The sequence below is a fragment of the Primulina tabacum genome, chromosome 6 (genome assembly GCF_025594145.1).
Source record: "Primulina tabacum isolate GXHZ01 chromosome 6, ASM2559414v2, whole genome shotgun sequence".
Lineage (NCBI taxonomy): Eukaryota > Viridiplantae > Streptophyta > Magnoliopsida > Lamiales > Gesneriaceae > Primulina > Primulina tabacum.
In genome coordinates this window covers 5,296,262-5,315,468 of record NC_134555.1, presented here as the reverse complement: position 1 = coordinate 5,315,468, position 19,207 = coordinate 5,296,262, and the positions used below count along the sequence as shown (strand labels likewise).

The window sequence follows — 19,207 nt, the reverse complement described above, 5'->3', positions numbered from 1 at the left end:
ACCCCCTTAAGTTCTGGTGCCTTCGCATGTCTGTAAATTCGTTGTACTGCGAATCCTCACTTTTTTAGTTTTCTCCGCTTTGTACGTGGCGATTCCCATTCCAGCTCGCACTTGTCCAGCCTTTTCTTGTTTTTCACACATAGATACACGCAGTTATACTCACCAAATTATCTGTATCTACACTTGTCTTGAGATAATAGTTACTATTACATTTAGTGTTCGTTCAATCCAGAAACAATATGAGAATGGAAACGTGGGACATCTCTTGTGCTGTATTTTCATCTGGGATTTGATCACTTGCTGTTTTTTAATTGGTTACAATAGTTTAATAGTCGAATCCGTGGGTTGAAGGTACGCGTTTTCTGTTCTCTCTCTTTTATCTTTTTCTTGCTCTGTATGTATTTCTTGAAACCTTGTGTGTGATTAATGACTCAGGAGTTCATTTAAAGGTCATAAGATGCAGGAAACGAAACGGTTCTTTAATGACAAAGTTGTGGAGATTTAATTTAATTTAATTATTACTTCATTTAAAATAAAATAAACAAGAATTGTCACCCTTAAAATTGATTCTTGAAACCGTGAGTGTGATAAATGACTTGGGAGTTCTTTTATTTAAATTTAAAGATTATAAGATCAGGAAATGAAACGCTTCTTTAATGGCAAAGCTGTGGCGATTTCATTTAATTAAATCTCAAAGAAAAATAAAATAAACAAGAATTGTCACCCTTAAAAGTTGATTAAAAATGCTTCCTGGTTCTGGTTTTCTCGTTTAATTCTTGTAGACGTAGCCTATCTTCTTCACAATATCTGAACTTATTAGTTTCTTTGAAATTTGAAATTCATTTTTTTTATTCGGGTTCTGGATTTGGGGTGATGGTGAAAAAATGGTGCGCAATTTACTTACTTTAAATCATTCACGAACATCCTTTGCGCTGCTGTGAAATCTAGAACTTATTTGGGCATCATTGCTCCTTGTGAACACATACGTGAAGATAACGAAGTGGCTCTTGGAGCTCCTCACAAGACCTGCATGTCACAATTTCAAGTCCCATTTAATCAGAACTTTTGAATTGCATTTCGAAAAAAGTATGGACTTTGCGTGGTAGGATGAAAAATATGTTTCAAGTTGATTTTTGCAATGCGTTTCCAAAATTTTCCTGGGTATCTGAACTAGGATGGATTGGAATAGTGATGTTGAAGCCTTTACTGTGTCCCTAATGACTATTATCGAATATCCATATGAATATGAGCCTAGATATGGTTAGAAATAAAAATGCGATTTTGTTAGAATTCAGTGGTTTCTGGTTGTCTTTTTCCTGAGTTGTATGCAACTGGTTGGCGTGATATATATCTGATGTACTTCCACTAATTTCAGTTATGTTGAGACAAAATCCATAGTTTCCTATGAAGGCATCCGAGCTACAGAGATGGCTATTAAAGAAATGGTATTTCTTGTTTGACATGGTAGTAGCCTGAATTGATTTTTTTTTAATTCAAAATTCTGATAACAAAGGGCTCTGAATTTATATCTGCTGTTTTTTAAATTTTGAGCAACTTAACATATGCGCCCTTTGTAAGATCTGTATCATCTGTTGAAATAATAACCCATTACTCATAAATGGAACTGCAGCGAGTGACTGGCACGAAGATGAAACAGCTACCATTCCTTGGAGCTTTCTGTTTACTAATGCTGTTCTTACTCTATAGGACCACAAATTATCAGTATCAACACATGCAGGTGTGTTGGTGCAGTTTTCTTGGTTTTAGTTTTCGTGTATGAAGTTGAATCATAGTGACTACTATAAATAGAAAAATTGATTGAAATTTTTATTGGAAGTTTGTCCGAATAGCTACTTACTACTATTGTTTTTGTCAGATGGAGTCAAAATTACATCCTTTTTCTACTTTAAAGGTGATTATCCACACTTATAATCTATCATTCTTTGTCAAGGCATTTGTCACTGTTGCCACACTGAGATGGTGTTAATACTTTGATGTAGGACATTGATGTGGTTACCAAAAGTTTGAATAATTTGCCTCGTGGTATCATTGAATCAAGGTCAGACCTAGAGTTAAAGCCTCTATGGAGAACAAGCAGTTCCAAATCTAAGGTAAGATGTAGCATGGATTTCTGTTTCATCTCTAGGCCAATTTTGTTCTTTGCTTGGGATGGCATATTTTGATTCAACTTATATTTGATTGCATTTGATATGAAGTTAGACACACCAAGGTGGTTCTGAAAAGGTGATATAAACTCTAACGAGCACGTCCCTCTTAATCTTCAGGTCAATTTTACAAACTATCGTAATTTGCTGGCAATGGCAGTGGGAGTCAGACAAAAACAAAACGTTGATACAATTGTCCAAAAGGTACTATTACAATACTAAATGAATGTTTGTATTTAATAAATTCAGTCATGTACTGCTACATGATTTTACTTCTTTTATTGCCTCTTCTATTTTGAATTCAGTTTCTTTCGAAGAGTTTTACAATTGTTTTATTCCATTACGATGGCAACTTGGACGGGTGGTGGGACCTGGAATGGAGTAGGGAAGCTATACATATAGTTGCTCATAACCAAACAAAATGGTAATTCCTTCCATTTGCAGTTCTTAATGGAAGTTCTTCATAGCATTTAAGTACATGATTTGAGAAGGATATATGGTCGTGGCCTATGGATTTGCCATCATATCAGGGATTGTATGTTAGAAGTCCCAGTTAAGTAAACAATTGAAAATAAGGATAGATTGAGTTGGATGTCTGTAAAGATTTCATCACTAAGTTGTCTGGACTGACAAAGTCGCATTTTGTTTTATTGACGCCAATAGTTTCTTTGCTACATCTTACTCAAATTTTGTTATGTTATATTAATATCCGTGATTTTGTACGGACAGGTGGTTTGCAAAACGCTTTTTACACCCAGATGTGGTCTTTATTTATGATTACATATTTCTTTGGGATGAAGATTTGGGAGTAGAGAATTTTGAGCCTGGAAGGTAGATAGCTTCACAAGTTTAACTATTTATTTTATTATTTTATCAAAATTTTTGAATTAAATTTTTTCCTTGTAGTTAAAGCTCCCAACATGTGAATAATCTATTTTTTTAGCAGTTAAGGTTGCCAAATGGCATATGTACTACTTCTCCTTGCGGTTAAAATTTTCAATCATCAACATTTATTCTGAAACTATCAATATTAAATTGAAAGTAGACTCTCTCTGTCAAAATGAGAACCGTACCAACTAAAGATGTTATCTATTCTTCTTGAATAAAAGCAAGTCTTGCACTTTTCCTTTTGAACCAGCATGATGTTTATCACGTGCACTATCTTCAATCTTGATGGTCATATCATAGAGTCTCAGTTTCAACTTCCAGATACGGAGGCTTTTTACATTTTTACTGATGCTTAAATCTTACAGTAGTATTCTTTTTTTCCCCTTTATTATCAAACCTTCTTCTATCAGGTACCTGGAAATTGTGAAATCCGTAGGACTGGAGATATCGCAGCCAGCTTTGGACCCAAATTCTACAGGCATACATCATAGGATTACGATAAGGAAAATGATGAAAAAATTTCACCGGTGAGTTTTGTTCAGTACTTATGTGATTTGGCATCTGACAGTTGATCTTTAAATATTTATGTATCTCAATATGGCAGAAGAATATATGTTGAGCGAGGCAGTCGCAAGTGTTCCCATGATAGTGAGGGGCCGCCTTGTACTGGGTAAGCACAATCTTTTTTTTTGAGTAATCCTCAACGGTATTAATTTTTATTCATCCTTCATGCTTTCTTTTGTATCACAGTGTATAAATGCTCGGTGATTTTTTTGTGGAATGCACGCTAAAAAATATCCAATATAATGTCGTCAAAACATGTAACTTGAACAAAAAAATACCATTAGAAAACGCAGAGCTGTTGCTGTTGCAGATCTTAGTTGTATGCTAATATTCTCAAATTTTCAGATTTGTTGAAGGAATGGCTCCTGTGTTTTCAAGAACAGCATGGCATTGTGCCTGGCATTTGATACAGGTTCTTTTTTATGCTTTTCTCTGAACAATTGTACGAAACGCTGTAATTGCTTGTATTTCCTTGAATATGCATAGCTAAAGGTAAACAAGAAAAGAGAACCAAATCGATGGGTGGATTTATTGATCAAAGCTGAAGTTTGGTTATTTACGATCTTGGTCTCATGATTGCAGTTCCTCTTATGAAGTCTTGCGTTGCATTATTGAATGGATATTGTAATTGAATATACTATTCGAGTTTCCATCATACAAAGATATGATATTTCTGTTGCATTTCCATAATCTGAGACTGAGTTTTCACTTGGTGCCAGAATGATCTTGTTCATGGATGGGGGATTGACATGAAACTTGGTTATTGTGCCCAGGTAAAACTTCTTTCTGCTTCTTCCATAGATTCTCTTATACATTTATCCATACAACAGAGCTCTTTTTTCATGTTCTATTGGGCGGCAACATGCTATATTTTAGAATATTTGAGCTGTGTTATTACCATTTTTTGGTACAGTTATTGGTGCTCGATTGTGTACTTGATATCAAATCTAATGTCATGTGTCCAATTCCTATAATATTTTAGTCAAGACCAACTTTTAGGGGGATTGTTGGTTGGCATTAATTGTCCCACTATTCCTTGGTTGCTTTGTGGTTTGGTTATCAAAACGTAGACCTGTGTTGGTGTATAATTAAATGATTTAAATTGCACCTTGACCACCATCAAGTTGTTGCTATGGTGGCACGCTCTCGGTCCTAAATTTGAACAAAGAAAGCAAGTAAGAACAACATAAACCACATTCTCGGGAATCAATTTCGTGCATTTGTGCTAGTAATTTATCTTTGATACTGGACAATGCCATTTGAAATTATCTTAAAAATGTTCGTCCGACTTTCTTTAACGTCTTTTATTGTATGAACTTGGATATATACAGGGAGATCGAACAAAGAAGGTGGGAGTAGTAGATAGCGAATATATAGTTCATCAGAGTATACAAACATTAGGAGGAGTATCAGCCAGGAAGGTGATTTCTTTAAGCATCAGCTTTTCGAATTTATCAGTCCTTTTTCCGTAATGTTAGTTGCTTCATCTGCTTTTCCAGTCCTCCAAGTTCTTTTTTTTTCCCCATCTGTGCAGGTCTCAAACCCGGAAAAGAACACAAAGGTATATAGCTTCCAGTGCCTCCAATTCCTATTCTCTTATGTTTCCATTCTAACTCCCCCACCGGGATTTCTTTCATCCTCAGTACTAAGATGTTATTTGTTCTGTTTGTTTTTGTCACCCTGTCTTACATTCAGAGGCACGCCATGGACGTTAGATCAGAGGTGAGATGCGCGAAACAACTCTACTTATGCTATGAATTGTACTGATTTCTTGGAAACTTTGCTAGTTCTTGTGAAAACTACACTATGATTCTTTTGGAAAATAACATGTTTTGAATATAAAGTTATAGCTTCGAATTGGGGTCGTCGTGCAGATTCGGAGGCAATCAACTATAGAACTTAAAAAATTTAAGGAGAGGTGGGAAGATGCTGTGAAGGAGGACAAGAAATGGGTGGATCCATTTGCTACCAGAAAATTCACTTTAAAAATCGATGGTTTAACCTAGGATTTCCTTGTGTGACCCAAGATTTAACTTGGAAACTAGATTCCCATTTGTCATGGTGGCCTACAATTAAGTTCTAGCCTCATATTTGTTGTATTTTGTTAGGCTAATGTAGAATAAATCCCACGTAATTCTTTTATTCTTTTAATGATCATCTTCGTTTTCATTAATTATTCTTCCATTCATGTGGAGTGTGCAATCCTGATTTTCGATTCATGCGTTTGTTTGGATATATCGAGTAGCTCACGATTTATTTAAATAGACACATGTAAAATTCGAGCTTGGTTCTATTAAAGATTTGATATATTCAAACTCGATGTGGAAGTATACGTTTTAATTTTGATTTTTTTTCATCTTTACAAAAATGTCTAGATCCTACTATGTTCTAACATTTACATATTTTGTAATAAAAATTTATTATATCTCGCACAACCTTAAAGATTAAGGAGCTAATCATATTTTTGTGTAAAATTGTATTTTTAGTATGATATTCATATTCATTTGAATTTATTATAAGAGAATGAAATTTTTTACAGTACACAGTTTAACAAATTTCTTTTCACAATTTTCATTTCGCGGCTTTGTTTTCCAAAGTTCCAGAGCTCATTTTTATTCTAAAAACAAAAATAAATATTACAAATCTTTTTAAATAAAATGTAATCGACATATATTTTTAATTTTATATTTATATATATTTACATGTGCAAGAACACAAGAACACCGTCTTATCATAATCACACATGCAATGTTATGTCTAAAAATTAATTTTCAAAATCTTTCTTTAATTTTTTTTTAAAAATTAAAATTTAAAAAAAAATTGTTAAAAATAAAAATTTACGGTAAAGAATAAAATCTCAAACTCACAAAATATATTAAACTACACACTTTATAAAAATTTTATCAACTCAATTGTGTATTTTCTTCGCAAATTGAGAGACCTATTTATAGAAATTTTTTGACAATAATCCAAAAATAATTACGTCATTACATACATCATCACACACTAATTTTCAATATTTTCAACACTCCCCCTTGTGATGATGATCATGATACAATGATTGTCTTCATTACGTGTTTTTATAATGCCTCGTTATAAATTTTACTAGGAAAAATCCATTGGAATAAAAACCTAGTAAAGAAAAAAGTGTGCAGTCATGTAAACTTTCCCTCATGCTAACACGAATGATTCTTCACAAATTTCGTAGATTGTGCATCCCAATATTATATATATGATTTCTGAATATTATCGTAGGAAGTGCTTTTGTGAATAGATCTGATGAGTTTTTATTTGATTGAATGTATATCAATATCTTTATTCTTCTCAAGCTCTTGGGTGAATACGAAGAACTTAGGAGAATATGTTTAGTTCTGTCACTTTTTATGTGTCATTCTTTCATTTGAGTAACACATACAACATTATCTTCATATGGTGTCACAGGCTTCTTGCCAAATGATAATCCGCGTAAGATTTGAATATGTTATGTCATTGATTTTAGCCACACACATTCAAACCTTTCTTTATGTAGTGCAATAATCTCGGCGTGATTTGATGAAGTTGTTACAAGTGTTTGTTTCTGTGAACGCCAAGAAATTGCAGTGCCTCCACGAGTAAATACATATCTGATTTAGGAATGTGCCTTGTGTAGATTAAATAAGTACCCAGCATCAGTATAACCAATTACACTTTAATTGATATATTTTGAATACAAAAGTCTGAAGTATGTCGTTCCTCGTAGATAAAGGAATATATGTTTAATTCTGTTCCAATATCTCTTTGTTGGATATGAACTAAATATTTCCAATAAATTTACAGCAAAAGATATATAAGGTCCTTAGCAATTTGCATGATACATAAGGGCACGAATTGCATTTATATGTGATATTTCTGGACTAAGAATAACTTCAACATCTTCACATGGACGAAATAGATCTTTTTCTATATTTAATGACTTAACAACAATTGGATTACTTAAATAATTTGATTTATCCATATTAAAACATTTAAGGACCTTGTCTGTATAATTTGACTGATAAACAAATATTCTACATTCTTTTTGTTCAATTTGCAAACTTAGACTATATCTTTTTCAAGATCTTTCATTTCAAATTCTTCCTTCAAGTACAACACAACTTCTTGAATTTCTTTATTCGTTCCAATGATGTTTAAATCATCAACATATACGACAATAATTACACATCCGGATGTTGTTTTCTTAATGAAAACGCGAGGGCATATTGAATTGTTTACAATCCCTTTTTCATTAAGTGTTCACTTACCCGATTATACCACATTCAACTTGATTGCTTTAACCTATATAATAATCTTTGCAATTTCACAGAATAACATTCTCTGGGTTTTGAATTTGTGATTCAGACATCTTAAATCCTTCGGAGATTTTCATATATATATTACTATCGAGTGATCCGTATATGTAAGCCGTGACAACATCCATAAGACGCATTTCAAAATTTTCAAGTGCTGCCAAACTAATCAAATATCGAAATGTAATTGCATCCATAATGGGAGAATACATTTCTTCATAATCAATTACAAGCATTTGAGAAAAATCTTGAGCAACAAGTCGAGCTTTATATCTTACTATTTTATTTTTCTCATTTCGCTTTCAAATAAAAAACTCATTTGCACCCAATAAGTTTTACACCTTCAGGTGTAAGGATTATAGATCCAAAAACGTTATGTTTATTTAGCGAATCCAATTCAACCTGAATGACGTCTTCCCATTTTATCCGGTCCTATCGATTTTTACTGTTCACCAAAAGATTTTAGTTTATGATCTTCATTGTCATTTATGATGTCAAATGACACATTGTAAGAAAATATCTCATCAATTTTTTTATATATATTTCTGGTTTCATATTTTTCCAGTATTAATATAATTGAAAGAGATTTTACGATTTTCGTCAGTTTATGGTTCTAACATAACATTATTTTCATCATTTGTTTATGCCAGAATATCATTCTCTATTTTGTGATCATCGTGTTTCTCTATGCATTTTTTTCGATGATTTTTATCCTTGGAACCGATTGGTCCTCCATGCTTCAATCGTTTTATAACATCATGAGTGTCTTCAATTTGTTTATTTGGAATTTCAATTCGAGTAGGAAGCATTTACAACATGTATATATGATTTAGTGACCCTCTTTTGTGTCTACAAATGCATCTGGTATTTGATTTGTTATTCTTTGCAAGTGCACAATTTGTTGTACATCTTTTCCTTATTGTTTAGTTATTGGATCCAGATGTAACAATGATGATGCATACCATGTAATTTTTTTCGATATGTATCTTTCCCCCCTAACATCGGGAAGATTTGCTCATTAAAATGACAATCAACAAAACGTATTGTAAACACATCGCTTGTTTTAGGCTCAAGATATCGTGAGCTATCATAACCGATATAAATTTCGATCTTTTTTTGAGGTCCCATTTTTGTTTGTTGAGGCGGTGCAATAGGTACATAAACCATGCATCCAAAAATTCTCAGATGAGAAATGTCTGGTTCTTTGCCAAATGCAAGCTACAATGGGAGCATTTATGATATGAATTTGGTTTGATGCGAATTAATGCAGCAGCATGTAAAATTGCATGTCCTCATATAGAAATATGGAGTTTTGTTTTCATATTAATTGGTCTAGCAATTGGTTCTAGATGTTTAATCAATAATTTAGCTAATCCATTTTGTGTACGTACATGAGCAACATGATGCTCAACAATAATTCCCATTGACATACAATAATCATTGAATGTTTAGGAAGTACATTCACCAGCATTATAATGTCTAATTTTATTTGATTGTATAATCGAGAAATTGATCGCAATTTTATTATTTGAGCAAATAATCTTGCAAATACCACATTGCGAGTTGATAATAAACATACATGTGACCATCTACTGGAGGCATCGATCAATACCATAAAATATTTAAATGGTGCACATGGTGGATGAATTGACTCACAAATATCATCCTGAATACGTTCAAGAAACATGGGTGATTCAGTTTGGATTTTAGCTGATGATGGTCTTATAATAAGTTTTACAAGAGAACATGATTTACATTGAAACTTGATATTTTGAAAGATCTTCTGATCTTTCAGCGGAAGACAATGTGTATTTTCTATAATTATTCGCATCATTATTGAACCAAGATATCCTAATCGATCATGTCAATTAATTAATATTGAAGAATTATCAACTACCATGTTTGATTCAATTGGACTTATATGTGTATAATGCAATCTAGTAGGGAGCATTGATAGTTTTTCAACTACATATTTCTTTCCTGATTTATATGTGGTAAGACACATATATTTCTCATTTCATTCATTTATTGTCTGAGTATCATACCTATGAGAATATATGTCATTAAAACTCAACAAATTTTTTTCGATTGTGGTGAATACAAAGCATCATTTATCAAAAAACTTGTACCATTAATTAACAAAAAATATACTTTATCACAACCTTTAATCAAGTCTATATGACCTGGTATTGTATTCACTATTGTTTTGATTGGTTTAGTTACAAGAAAAATCTTTGATCTCGGAGAATAGCGTGCGTTGTACCATTATCAGGTATACAAACTTCCATGTGATTAGTTCCGTTTCTTGTTTAGCTTTGTTCGTAGCATTTTTCATTTTCGAACTTCAAAAAAAATATGCAATGAAAAAAATTACTGATAATGCAAATGTAATTTATTGAAAAATATAACACATATCATAATTATACAAAAAAAAACATTATCATATGAGTATAAAAAAATAAAATATTTCATATTTTTATTCCACCAGTATATTGATTATAACACATATCATAATTATACAATGAAATATTATCATATGAGTACATGAAAAATAAAATATTTTATATTTCTATCCTACCAATATATTGATCATTTTCATAGAATCATTTAAAAAATATACGACATCAAAATGAGTTGAATCACTCAAACGGTCACTGTGTTCAGTGAAGTTGGTCTCTTTTTCTTTTCTTTTTATTGATTTATTTATAGATCTTACAAAGATGCTCAGGGACTCGACAAATACCATACCAATGTCCTGCATTGCCGTATCTAAAACAAGAACTTTCAAATCGTTTTGAGTAATTTTCATTAACAATCATGTTCTCATGATGTCTTTTTAGTTGGTGGTTCGTGACGTTTTTTTTAGATGAGTTATAAAAGTAATTATCTCGATTGTTTTCAAAACCACGGCCGTGACCACGACTACTTCCACGTCCACAACCTCGACCAAAACCTTGTCTTCGACTTTGATTTTGATTTCCATGTTTAAAGTCATTTTTATTTACAACATTTACTTCTGGAAATGTTGTTGATCCAATGGTCGGGATTGATGATTTTCTCATTAGCACCTCGTTGTTCTTTTCTGACACAATTAGACATGCGATAGTTTAAAATATCTCTCAAATCCACGCACTCTATGTTGTTGTTTTATAGTTATATTTGATGCGTGAAAAGTGAAAAATGTTTTTTCAAGCATATCTGATTCTGTAACCTCGTGTCCACAAAATTTTATTTGCGAGATTATTCGATACATTGTCGAGTTGTAATCACCGACTTTCTTAAAATCTTGGAATCTTAACGTATTCCATTTATTACGGGTGGATCAGAAATATAACTTCTCTTATATATTCAAATCTTTCCTTTAATCTTTTCCATAAAGTCATGTGATCTTTTTCAATGAGATATTCATATTTTAATCCTTCGTCAAGATGTCGAAGCAAAAATATCATATCTTTTGATTTTTCTTGTGATGATGAGTGTAGGACCGAGTGCTTTTCGCTTTACTAAAAGCTATAGCTAGTAGTAATGATGCAACTCAAATCTTTTAAACCGCACTAGCAGCTCAAGTACCACTGTTCGATCGTTCTACCAAGCAGGAACAATTATTGCACCCAACAATCTCCCTCCCAATAATTGCACTCCTTGCAATTAATGGGAATCGAACCCATGACTTTGGCTCTGATATCAATTGTAGGACCGAGTGCTTACCGCTTTACCAAAAGCTATAACTAGTGGTAATGGTGCAACTCAAATCTTTTAAACCGCACAGCAGCTCAATCACCCATGGTTCGATCGCTCTACCAAGCAGGGACAATTATTGCACCCAACAATCTCTCTCCCCAATAATTGTACTCCTTGCAATCAATGAGAATCGAACCCATGACCTTGGCTCTGATACCAATTGTAGGACCGATTGCTTACCGGTTTACCAAAAGCTATAGCTAGTAGTAATGATGCAACTCAAATATTTGAAACCGTACAGCAGCTCAAGCACCACGGTTCGATCACTCTACCAAGCATGGACAATTATTGCACCCAACAATCTCCCTCCCAATAATTGCACTCCTTGCAATCAATGTGAATCGAACTCATAGCCTTGGCTCTGATACCAATTGTAGGACCGAGTGCTTACCGCTTTACCAAAAGCTATAGCTAGTGGTAATGGTGCAACTCAAATATTTTAAACCGCACAGCAGCTCAAGCACCATGGTTCGATCGCTCTACCAAGCAGAGACAATTATTGCACCCAACAATGAGATATCATTTTTTAATGGTCTCATTTAGACACAACAACTCAAGATGCATTTCTACATCGAGTGTCCATGACATATAATTTTTTCCCATAATGTCGATTGCAACAAATTCGAGTTTTGCCAAATTTGACATAGTTGTACTAGAAAAATAACAATGCATTTTATTAGTTAAGTTCTAAATTTATTAATATGGTAATACAAAAGAACGGATAAATTATAAATACAAGCATTCTTAAAAATAAAGAAAAACGTGATGTGGATATTTTTCGATAAATACAAAACTAGTGCGTATAATAACCAAAATAACCTTGAAAGAACAATCTTCTTCTTCTTAGAAAAATTAATGAAGAAAATTTTTTAGGAAAGATGAGTAAGTTTGAAGTGATTGAATGTGTTAGTAAAATCATATTTATAGGGTAAAAACTAGCCGTTTATCCGTTTACAAAATCTTTAAAAAATAAATGTATGTATATGTATAATTTTATGGTAATAATATGATGTATATAATGTTAATCATGAAATAATTATGTATATCACATCACATTATTATAATGAGGTGTCAATGACTCCTTTTATATAATATTGTGACATTATTCAAATATACATATATATAATTATTATATAACACAATAAAAATATATAAACAATGAGATGATCACATCACGTTATTTTAATGAGGTGTCATATAATCCTTTTATATAATAACATTTTTTATTAAAATATATATACAATAAATAAACAGTAACACAATAAAAATATTTAAACAGTGTAATAATATAATCACATCACGTTATTATAATGAGGTGTCATAAACTCTTTTTATATAATAACATGATATTATATATTAAATATATACATGATAAAAATAAATAAACAATAAACTAAATATTTTTATTTAGTAATATTGTTATTTTTTTCTTATATTTTGGAGCTTGGTAAAATATGAGAACCTTCGAATGTCGTAATGATAATGTGTTAAAAATAAAAATTTACGGTAAAGAATAAAATCTTAATCTCACAAAATATATTAAACTACATATTTTATAAAAAATTTCTCCACTCAATTGTATATTTTCTTCACAAATTGAGATACCAATTTATAAAATTTATTTGACAATTATCTAAAATTACATTATCATACAATTATTTTCAAATTTTAATTTCATCTTAAATAATTTTTTTTATGAAATTAAATACGATTAATATATTTATATCTAAAAGATAGGCTCTCTCTCTACGTCAGGCATTCGAAGTTGGAACCCGTTTTGTCTTGAAATTCTTCCTACCTCGTCGCTTTCTTTTCTTGTGTTTTTCTACTATTTGTCTTCCCATTTCTTATTTTTACGTAGATCTGAAAACCCTTGGTGTCAAAAAGACAATCTCAAATCTTTGTTTCTTGTCTCCGCAATCAAATTTGAGTTCAACTGAGTCAATCAGATGGCCGGCCGTTACGATCCTAATCCTTTTGATGAGGAAGAAGTTAATCCATTCTCTGTAAGTTCTCTGCATAAACACTCCCACTATATTGTTTTTAGACGAAAATGTTTCCTTTTTAATTGCTGGACTTAGGAGTTTGACGAGGTTTTTTTTTTTGATAAAGTTGAGTCTTTGGTTGTGATGAGTTGGCTATTGTTTTGGTGGGTTTGGTTCTGTTATCGGAGGTACAAGTTTGGTTGACTCTATGGCTGGAACCAATCTCTTGCCGTGTCCGTTGGAAAGGATTAGAAGTTGAAGCCTGTAGCTGATTCTCCAACATGAGATTTATGCTAGAATAAAATTTGGAAGTCACCGGTGCCATTAGGGTTTTAGTAGTGTTACTGACACGATTTTGGCGGTGCCTCATAAGCTTTCACTGGTGTGGCGGGTAGTGGTGTCTAGAATGAGGTGGTGGAGTAGAATATTTGGGGTGAAGCTTGAGACTTGAGTGGCCTGGGTGGCTTCATTATTTGCATTTTCAGAAGTTAGGTTCTACTGAGAACTTTGAGAGTTGGAAAAACTAGGAGAGGACTGGGTGGGGGAACTGCATTAAAGGCATATGTGAACATTTCACGATTTTACTGGGCTGAACATTTTGCGAGTTGAATTTTAGTTAATCTACCAAGTTACGTCCAAATTTTTTATGTTAAACTTAATCAGAAGAGAGAACTACCTGATAGTTATTGATATTAATGTGAGCGCCTGAGCGGGCAGCTTTGTGATTCTGATCTGAGCTTACATAGATCTTACTTTAATCTCTTTGATATGTGTGGGTCAGTTTTATTAATGGAGTAGAATTGGAAAGCCTTTATTTTGTTGGTAGTGTTTATGCATTTGATAATTTTGTTTTCTGAAACTAGGATGGAGGGGCTAGAGGAAAAGGAACGGGTCGATCAAATTTCAGTGGTGGTGCATTTTACACGACGGTTAGTTCATCTTTATTTTGATTCCTTGTTGTTAAAGGGTCTCGCACAAATTTTGTGACTTTAGATCCATAAATTCATGACTTGAAACGAGACAATGTATTAGATCAATTGTCAATCTAGTCCTTGCCATTTTTTCCACCTTTTGCAGTCTTTTGCTAATGTTTGTATACTTAAATTTCTGCACATCGTATAACTTCAAAGATGCTCCTTTCACACTAAATTGTGTTTTTCTTTGCTTTCAGAGTTCTGGTAGTGTTCCTCCGGTGACAAATTCAAGGCTTTCACCCCTTCCTCCAGAACCTGCTGATTTCTACAATCCTACTGCCCCTGTTGATATTCCTCTTGATAGTGCTGGGGTGCAACTTTTTACTTGTTGAACATGATACCTCATTGTTTCTTTGGTGGTTCTTGACACTCGAACTTTCATCTTCTAATCAAAGTAAATTTCAATCGCAGGATTTGAAGAAGAAAGAGAGAGAGCTGCAGGCGAAGGAAGCTGAATTGAAAAGGAGGGAACAGGTTTATAAGACATTGATTTCAATTCATTTCATCTTACTCACTGATTCTCGACAATGTTTCCAAAATGATACAATTGGATGACATTGCTTGAGAATTTTATGAAAAAACCCTTTCCAAAGGGAGACAATTGTAATATTTTTATTTGAGAATTTTATGAGTTTACTGCTTTCTTGTAACCATTCAATTGGTAGTGCCGTGATTCTGGATACAATGGAAAACCAAACCATGGTAATTTCTATATTTCGCGTACTAGATGAAGGAATCCAGATTTCCTACTTCTGTGTGGGAGAACAGTAACAAATTTATTTTTGTTTTGTCGAGTAGGAAGTAAAACGGAAAGAAGAGGCTGCTGCACGGGGTAATATGTCTCTGCTCTAGCATTATTCTTATTTCTTATTTTCTCTGCAATGCACTTTATCAACCACAAAACATACTTTACCTTGTTTAGCTAGGAAAATAGACTTAATAAACCATATATTTTTTTCACTATCATAACAAAATTGTGTTAGATACATAAATTGCAGGATGCATGTCCGATTATACCCGACAAAATAGGATAACAGTGAACGTGTTTTTTCTTTTGCAAGTGAAAAATTTTCTGGATGTCTCAAGTAATTTCTGGTTTCTTTACAGCTGGTATTGTTATTGAGGAGAAAAACTGGCCTCCATTTTTTCCTATCATTCACCATGATATCGCAAATGAAATACCAATTCATTTACAGAAGCTGCAATATGTCGCCTTCACAACCTTTTTGGGTATGTCAAATTGCAAGTTGAAGCTTTCTTGTTTTCTTGTCATGTGCAACTATGCTATTTTAGTCCCATGATTGTTCTCTCTCAATAAAATTTGTTAATAGTAGAACTTTGTTGAGGATAGAAAGTTGGTTTGTTTTACTGAACTGGAAGCTTCTTGTCTGATAATAAGTGTGTGTAAGGAAATGGTAAAGATATTTTTACCAGCATTAATTGGGTGACCTTCTACTTTCTCAACTTGAGGTATCAGATTTTTTTCACATCAAAGTTTGTGAACTATTTAAGATTGTGTTCATTTGTGCTTGACAAGGATATAACTTCAACTTTGGTTTATGTTATTAATGTTACTGAAATAGTTTAAGCAGAAATTGACTCATCCAGGACTTACTTTCAGAATCGATCAAATTGCTTAGATTTGTTCTTAGGTTACTTTATCAAGTCAAATACATTGATAGAGAAAAGTGATGTTTAACTTTTTGTGCAACCTTAAGGTTGACCAGGTTTTCTCCCTGTGTTTCTTTTTGCATTTTCCATTTTTCTTTGCTCATAAATCCTTTTTCAGTAGAGGTTATTGGAGAGATTTTGGTATATTTCGCACTGGTTAGATTTGTCAAATTTTACAATGTGTGATTTCCTTCTGTATCGAAAGGTTTTAAGTGTCTTGAGATGTTTGAACTGCAAGATTCCTCCTTATCTCTCCGATATGACTTATATTAATGGTCACTGGTATGATGTTGTATTGGTGGTGATAGGACTCTCCTTTTGTCTTCTATGGAATTTGATATCTGTGACCACTGCGTGGATTAAACAGGGAGGTTTGTATTCATGTTTTATTATTATTAATTATTGTTGTAGCAGGTTTTTGGATTCAATGTTCCTAACTTAATCTTCTGGCTTCTAGATGCAAAGATATGGTTTCTTGCCATTATCTACTTCATATCTGGGGTTCCCGGAGCTTATGTGTTATGGTATCGTCCACTCTACCGTGCTTTTAGGTACGTACATCCATTCTTTTGCAAAACCTGCATGTACGATTTTGAATTTGCATAGTTTCCTTTTGTATTTAATAACACGGGAAATACAGAAGGTTAAGGCTGCAAACATGTTCATCGTGTGACTTAAAATGATTTTATTTTGACATGTTTTTACTATTTTGGAAAATGAAATGGTGCAAATTGCAATGACTAGTATCTCATTCAATCATATAATACTTGAAATTATTGTTCAATGAACTACAGATGTTATCAAGAATGGATGAAAAATCGCTGATGTCTGTAGTTTAACATACCATCTGTGTTATATTTGCAGAAATGAAAGCGCTATGAAGTTTGGGTGGTTTTTCTTGTTTTACTTGGTAAGTTTTCTCAATTACTTGCCATGACTTCTATCTTTCGCAACCAACTAAATAAAAACTTTTTGTTTTATCCATTTATAGCTTCACATTGGCTTCTGTATCTTTGCCGCTGTTGCGCCTCCCGTAGTTTTTAGAGGAAAATCTCTGGCGTGAGTTTGCTTTCTATTATATATTGCTAGTTTGCTATTGTTTTATTTAATTTTTAAGTCCACTTATTAGCCTTTTCAATTTATTACCTTCAAGTTTTAATTGTGTCTGTTCAGGGGTATTCTTCCGGCTGTTGACCTCATAGGCAAGCATATACTGGTTGGGGTAAGTTCAATCTCCAGTAGACGGTGTTTATGGATGCGACTCTATTTGTGACACTGTTCTAGTTTAGTCACCTTACGAAATATGCTTCCCTTGGTACTAACTTTTTATTTCTTTGGTTTAGATTTTCTACTTCATTGGGTTCGGATTATTTTGCCTCGAGTCAGTTCTCAGCATTTGGGTTATTCAGGTCTAACATGTTTTCTTATTCTTTTGTACTGTTGTATCGATTTTCTTGAAAATATTGAGAGAACACAATAGCATGATATAAGCTGTATTATTTACTGTTGTTGACTTCTCGTTTTTCAGCAAGTATACATGTATTTCCGAGGCAGTGGTAAAGCCGCTGAGATGAAACGCGAAGCTTCAAGGGGCGCCCTTAGAGCTGCAATCTAACATATCCATCATGATTCCTTGAGAATCCCAGAAAATCTACTCGACTCTGCTGATTTGGGATACTGTTCTGTGCAAGCTATTGAGGGAAGAGGTTCTGCAGAGGAAATTTGTGTATGTAAAATCTTATTCAATGATGCATTGATGAGTGTTCTTTACTTGATTTGATTTGATTTAAATTTTTTTTGGTTTTGTTTTGTGAGAAGACTAGGAATATTGTCTCGTTGTTAAAATCATTATTGTTTGTACAATCATAGTTTGACATCTGTTCTTGATTTTGATTCATTTTTGTCTGTATCAATTCATCGATGTGAGCCCTGAAACAAAAGGATTTTTTCTGTTTTGTTTGTAGTAATATCTGAAAAATGGTTTTATAAATTAACTATGAATCTATGATGCATATATAACAATAGATTAGAAATTTTATAATGATAGAATTGACTCAAGGAATTATGAAAATTTGAAATAGATTATGGTTGCATGGATGAACATTTATAGAGATTGCTCACTTGAACCTGTAAGATTCATCTTTTATAATTTTTATGAATATTTCATAAATTCAACCGAATTTTATGGGGGTGTTTGATCTATGACTTACCCAAGAGAGAGTTGGCAACTTTCTACAAAGTATTCAAGACCCGCTGTTAATTGACATGATCATTTAATCTCAAGTCCGTGCTTAAATTATTTGAAAGCTCCTGATAGTGTAGGAACAAACTTGCTATTACACATGATTCGTAAATTAAAGGCTAGAAGAATTCCGGCTGGCATCGACGGACCCGATTATCTTCTCGTGTAAGCGAGCTCCAGAACAAGCAACTATATTTCGATCAAGTCCTTCTAAGTACACACCTCTTGAAAAGTAGAGTAGATGACCTCCGGCATCAGTTACGACGCCACCAGCTTCTTGGATAATGACACCGGCTGCATGATCCCATATCTTTTCCAAGTAACCTGATCGCGCAAACTTCATGAATATTTTGGCATCTCCTCTCGCTATGGCTGCAGATTTCACCATTGAATACAAACGTAATGGTTGGTTCCTGCAGTTCATATGAACTGAGGTTTCCATGTAGACTAAACTCTGGTATTATTGTGATCCTTGAACCGAAAGCAAGAAACTTGAATTTATAAAGATTTGTACAAAATTTTGAATTCGTGTTACTTCCCGGCATGTATCCTTGATGTATTGGAAGTTAAAGACATAGAAGCCACAACAAGAAAAGGTATAATGAAATAAGATCGATATCTGCAACAAAGGTGACAATCAAAGACAAGGGAA

The 19,207-nt window shown here is 33.1% G+C and overlaps 2 protein-coding genes across 5 annotated transcripts; both read left to right on the top strand.

Moving 5' to 3' along the window:
* On the top strand, window positions 1–5,793 carry LOC142548949 (uncharacterized). 4 transcript variants are annotated; one of them, XM_075657615.1, is made up of 15 exons: window positions 1–351; window positions 1,376–1,445; window positions 1,631–1,738; window positions 1,877–1,912; window positions 2,001–2,111; window positions 2,286–2,369; window positions 2,471–2,589; window positions 2,895–2,996; window positions 3,464–3,580; window positions 3,658–3,723; window positions 3,963–4,029; window positions 4,337–4,390; window positions 4,949–5,038; window positions 5,152–5,339; window positions 5,492–5,793. In XM_075657615.1, the coding sequence occupies exons 2-15, from the start codon at window positions 1,428–1,430 to the stop codon at window positions 5,511–5,513; spliced, it is 1,182 nt and encodes a 393-aa protein (XP_075513730.1). In that variant the 5' UTR covers window positions 1–351; window positions 1,376–1,427; the 3' UTR covers window positions 5,514–5,793. The 4 variants fall into 4 exon arrangements, with proteins under 4 accessions (XP_075513730.1, XP_075513727.1, XP_075513729.1 ...); XM_075657612.1 differs by having other exon boundaries at window positions 1,376–1,464; XM_075657614.1 differs by having other exon boundaries at window positions 1–1,464; window positions 5,152–5,178; window positions 5,313–5,339.
* Window positions 5,794–13,424: 7,631 nt separating this feature from the next.
* Window positions 13,425–18,278, top strand: LOC142548948 (secretory carrier-associated membrane protein 1-like). The gene is made up of 13 exons (XM_075657611.1): window positions 13,425–13,689; window positions 14,532–14,597; window positions 14,840–14,953; window positions 15,054–15,116; window positions 15,441–15,474; window positions 15,750–15,872; window positions 16,622–16,684; window positions 16,771–16,864; window positions 17,178–17,223; window positions 17,305–17,372; window positions 17,487–17,535; window positions 17,657–17,722; window positions 17,842–18,278. The coding sequence occupies exons 1-13, from the start codon at window positions 13,633–13,635 to the stop codon at window positions 17,926–17,928; spliced, it is 930 nt and encodes a 309-aa protein (XP_075513726.1). The 5' UTR covers window positions 13,425–13,632; the 3' UTR covers window positions 17,929–18,278.
* Window positions 18,279–19,207: the final 929 nt, after the last annotated feature.

Excerpts from the sequence above, each read along its gene's own strand:
- LOC142548949 (XM_075657612.1), top strand. The coding sequence starts at position 1,405 with ATGAAGGCATCCGAGCTACAGAGATGGCTATTAAAGAAATGGTATTTC. Across the intron at positions 1,465-1,630 it reads GGTATTTCTTGTTTGACATG|CGAGTGACTGGCACGAAGAT; the intron begins GTAGTAGCCTGA and ends ATGGAACTGCAG. Across the intron at positions 5,039-5,151 it reads GAGGAGTATCAGCCAGGAAG|GTCTCAAACCCGGAAAAGAA; the intron begins GTGATTTCTTTA and ends CCATCTGTGCAG.
- LOC142548948 (XM_075657611.1), top strand. The coding sequence starts at position 13,633 with ATGGCCGGCCGTTACGATCCTAATCCTTTTGATGAGGAAGAAGTTAAT. Across the intron at positions 14,954-15,053 it reads TTCCTCTTGATAGTGCTGGG|GATTTGAAGAAGAAAGAGAG; the intron begins GTGCAACTTTTT and ends TTTCAATCGCAG. Across the intron at positions 17,536-17,656 it reads GCAAGCATATACTGGTTGGG|ATTTTCTACTTCATTGGGTT; the intron begins GTAAGTTCAATC and ends TCTTTGGTTTAG.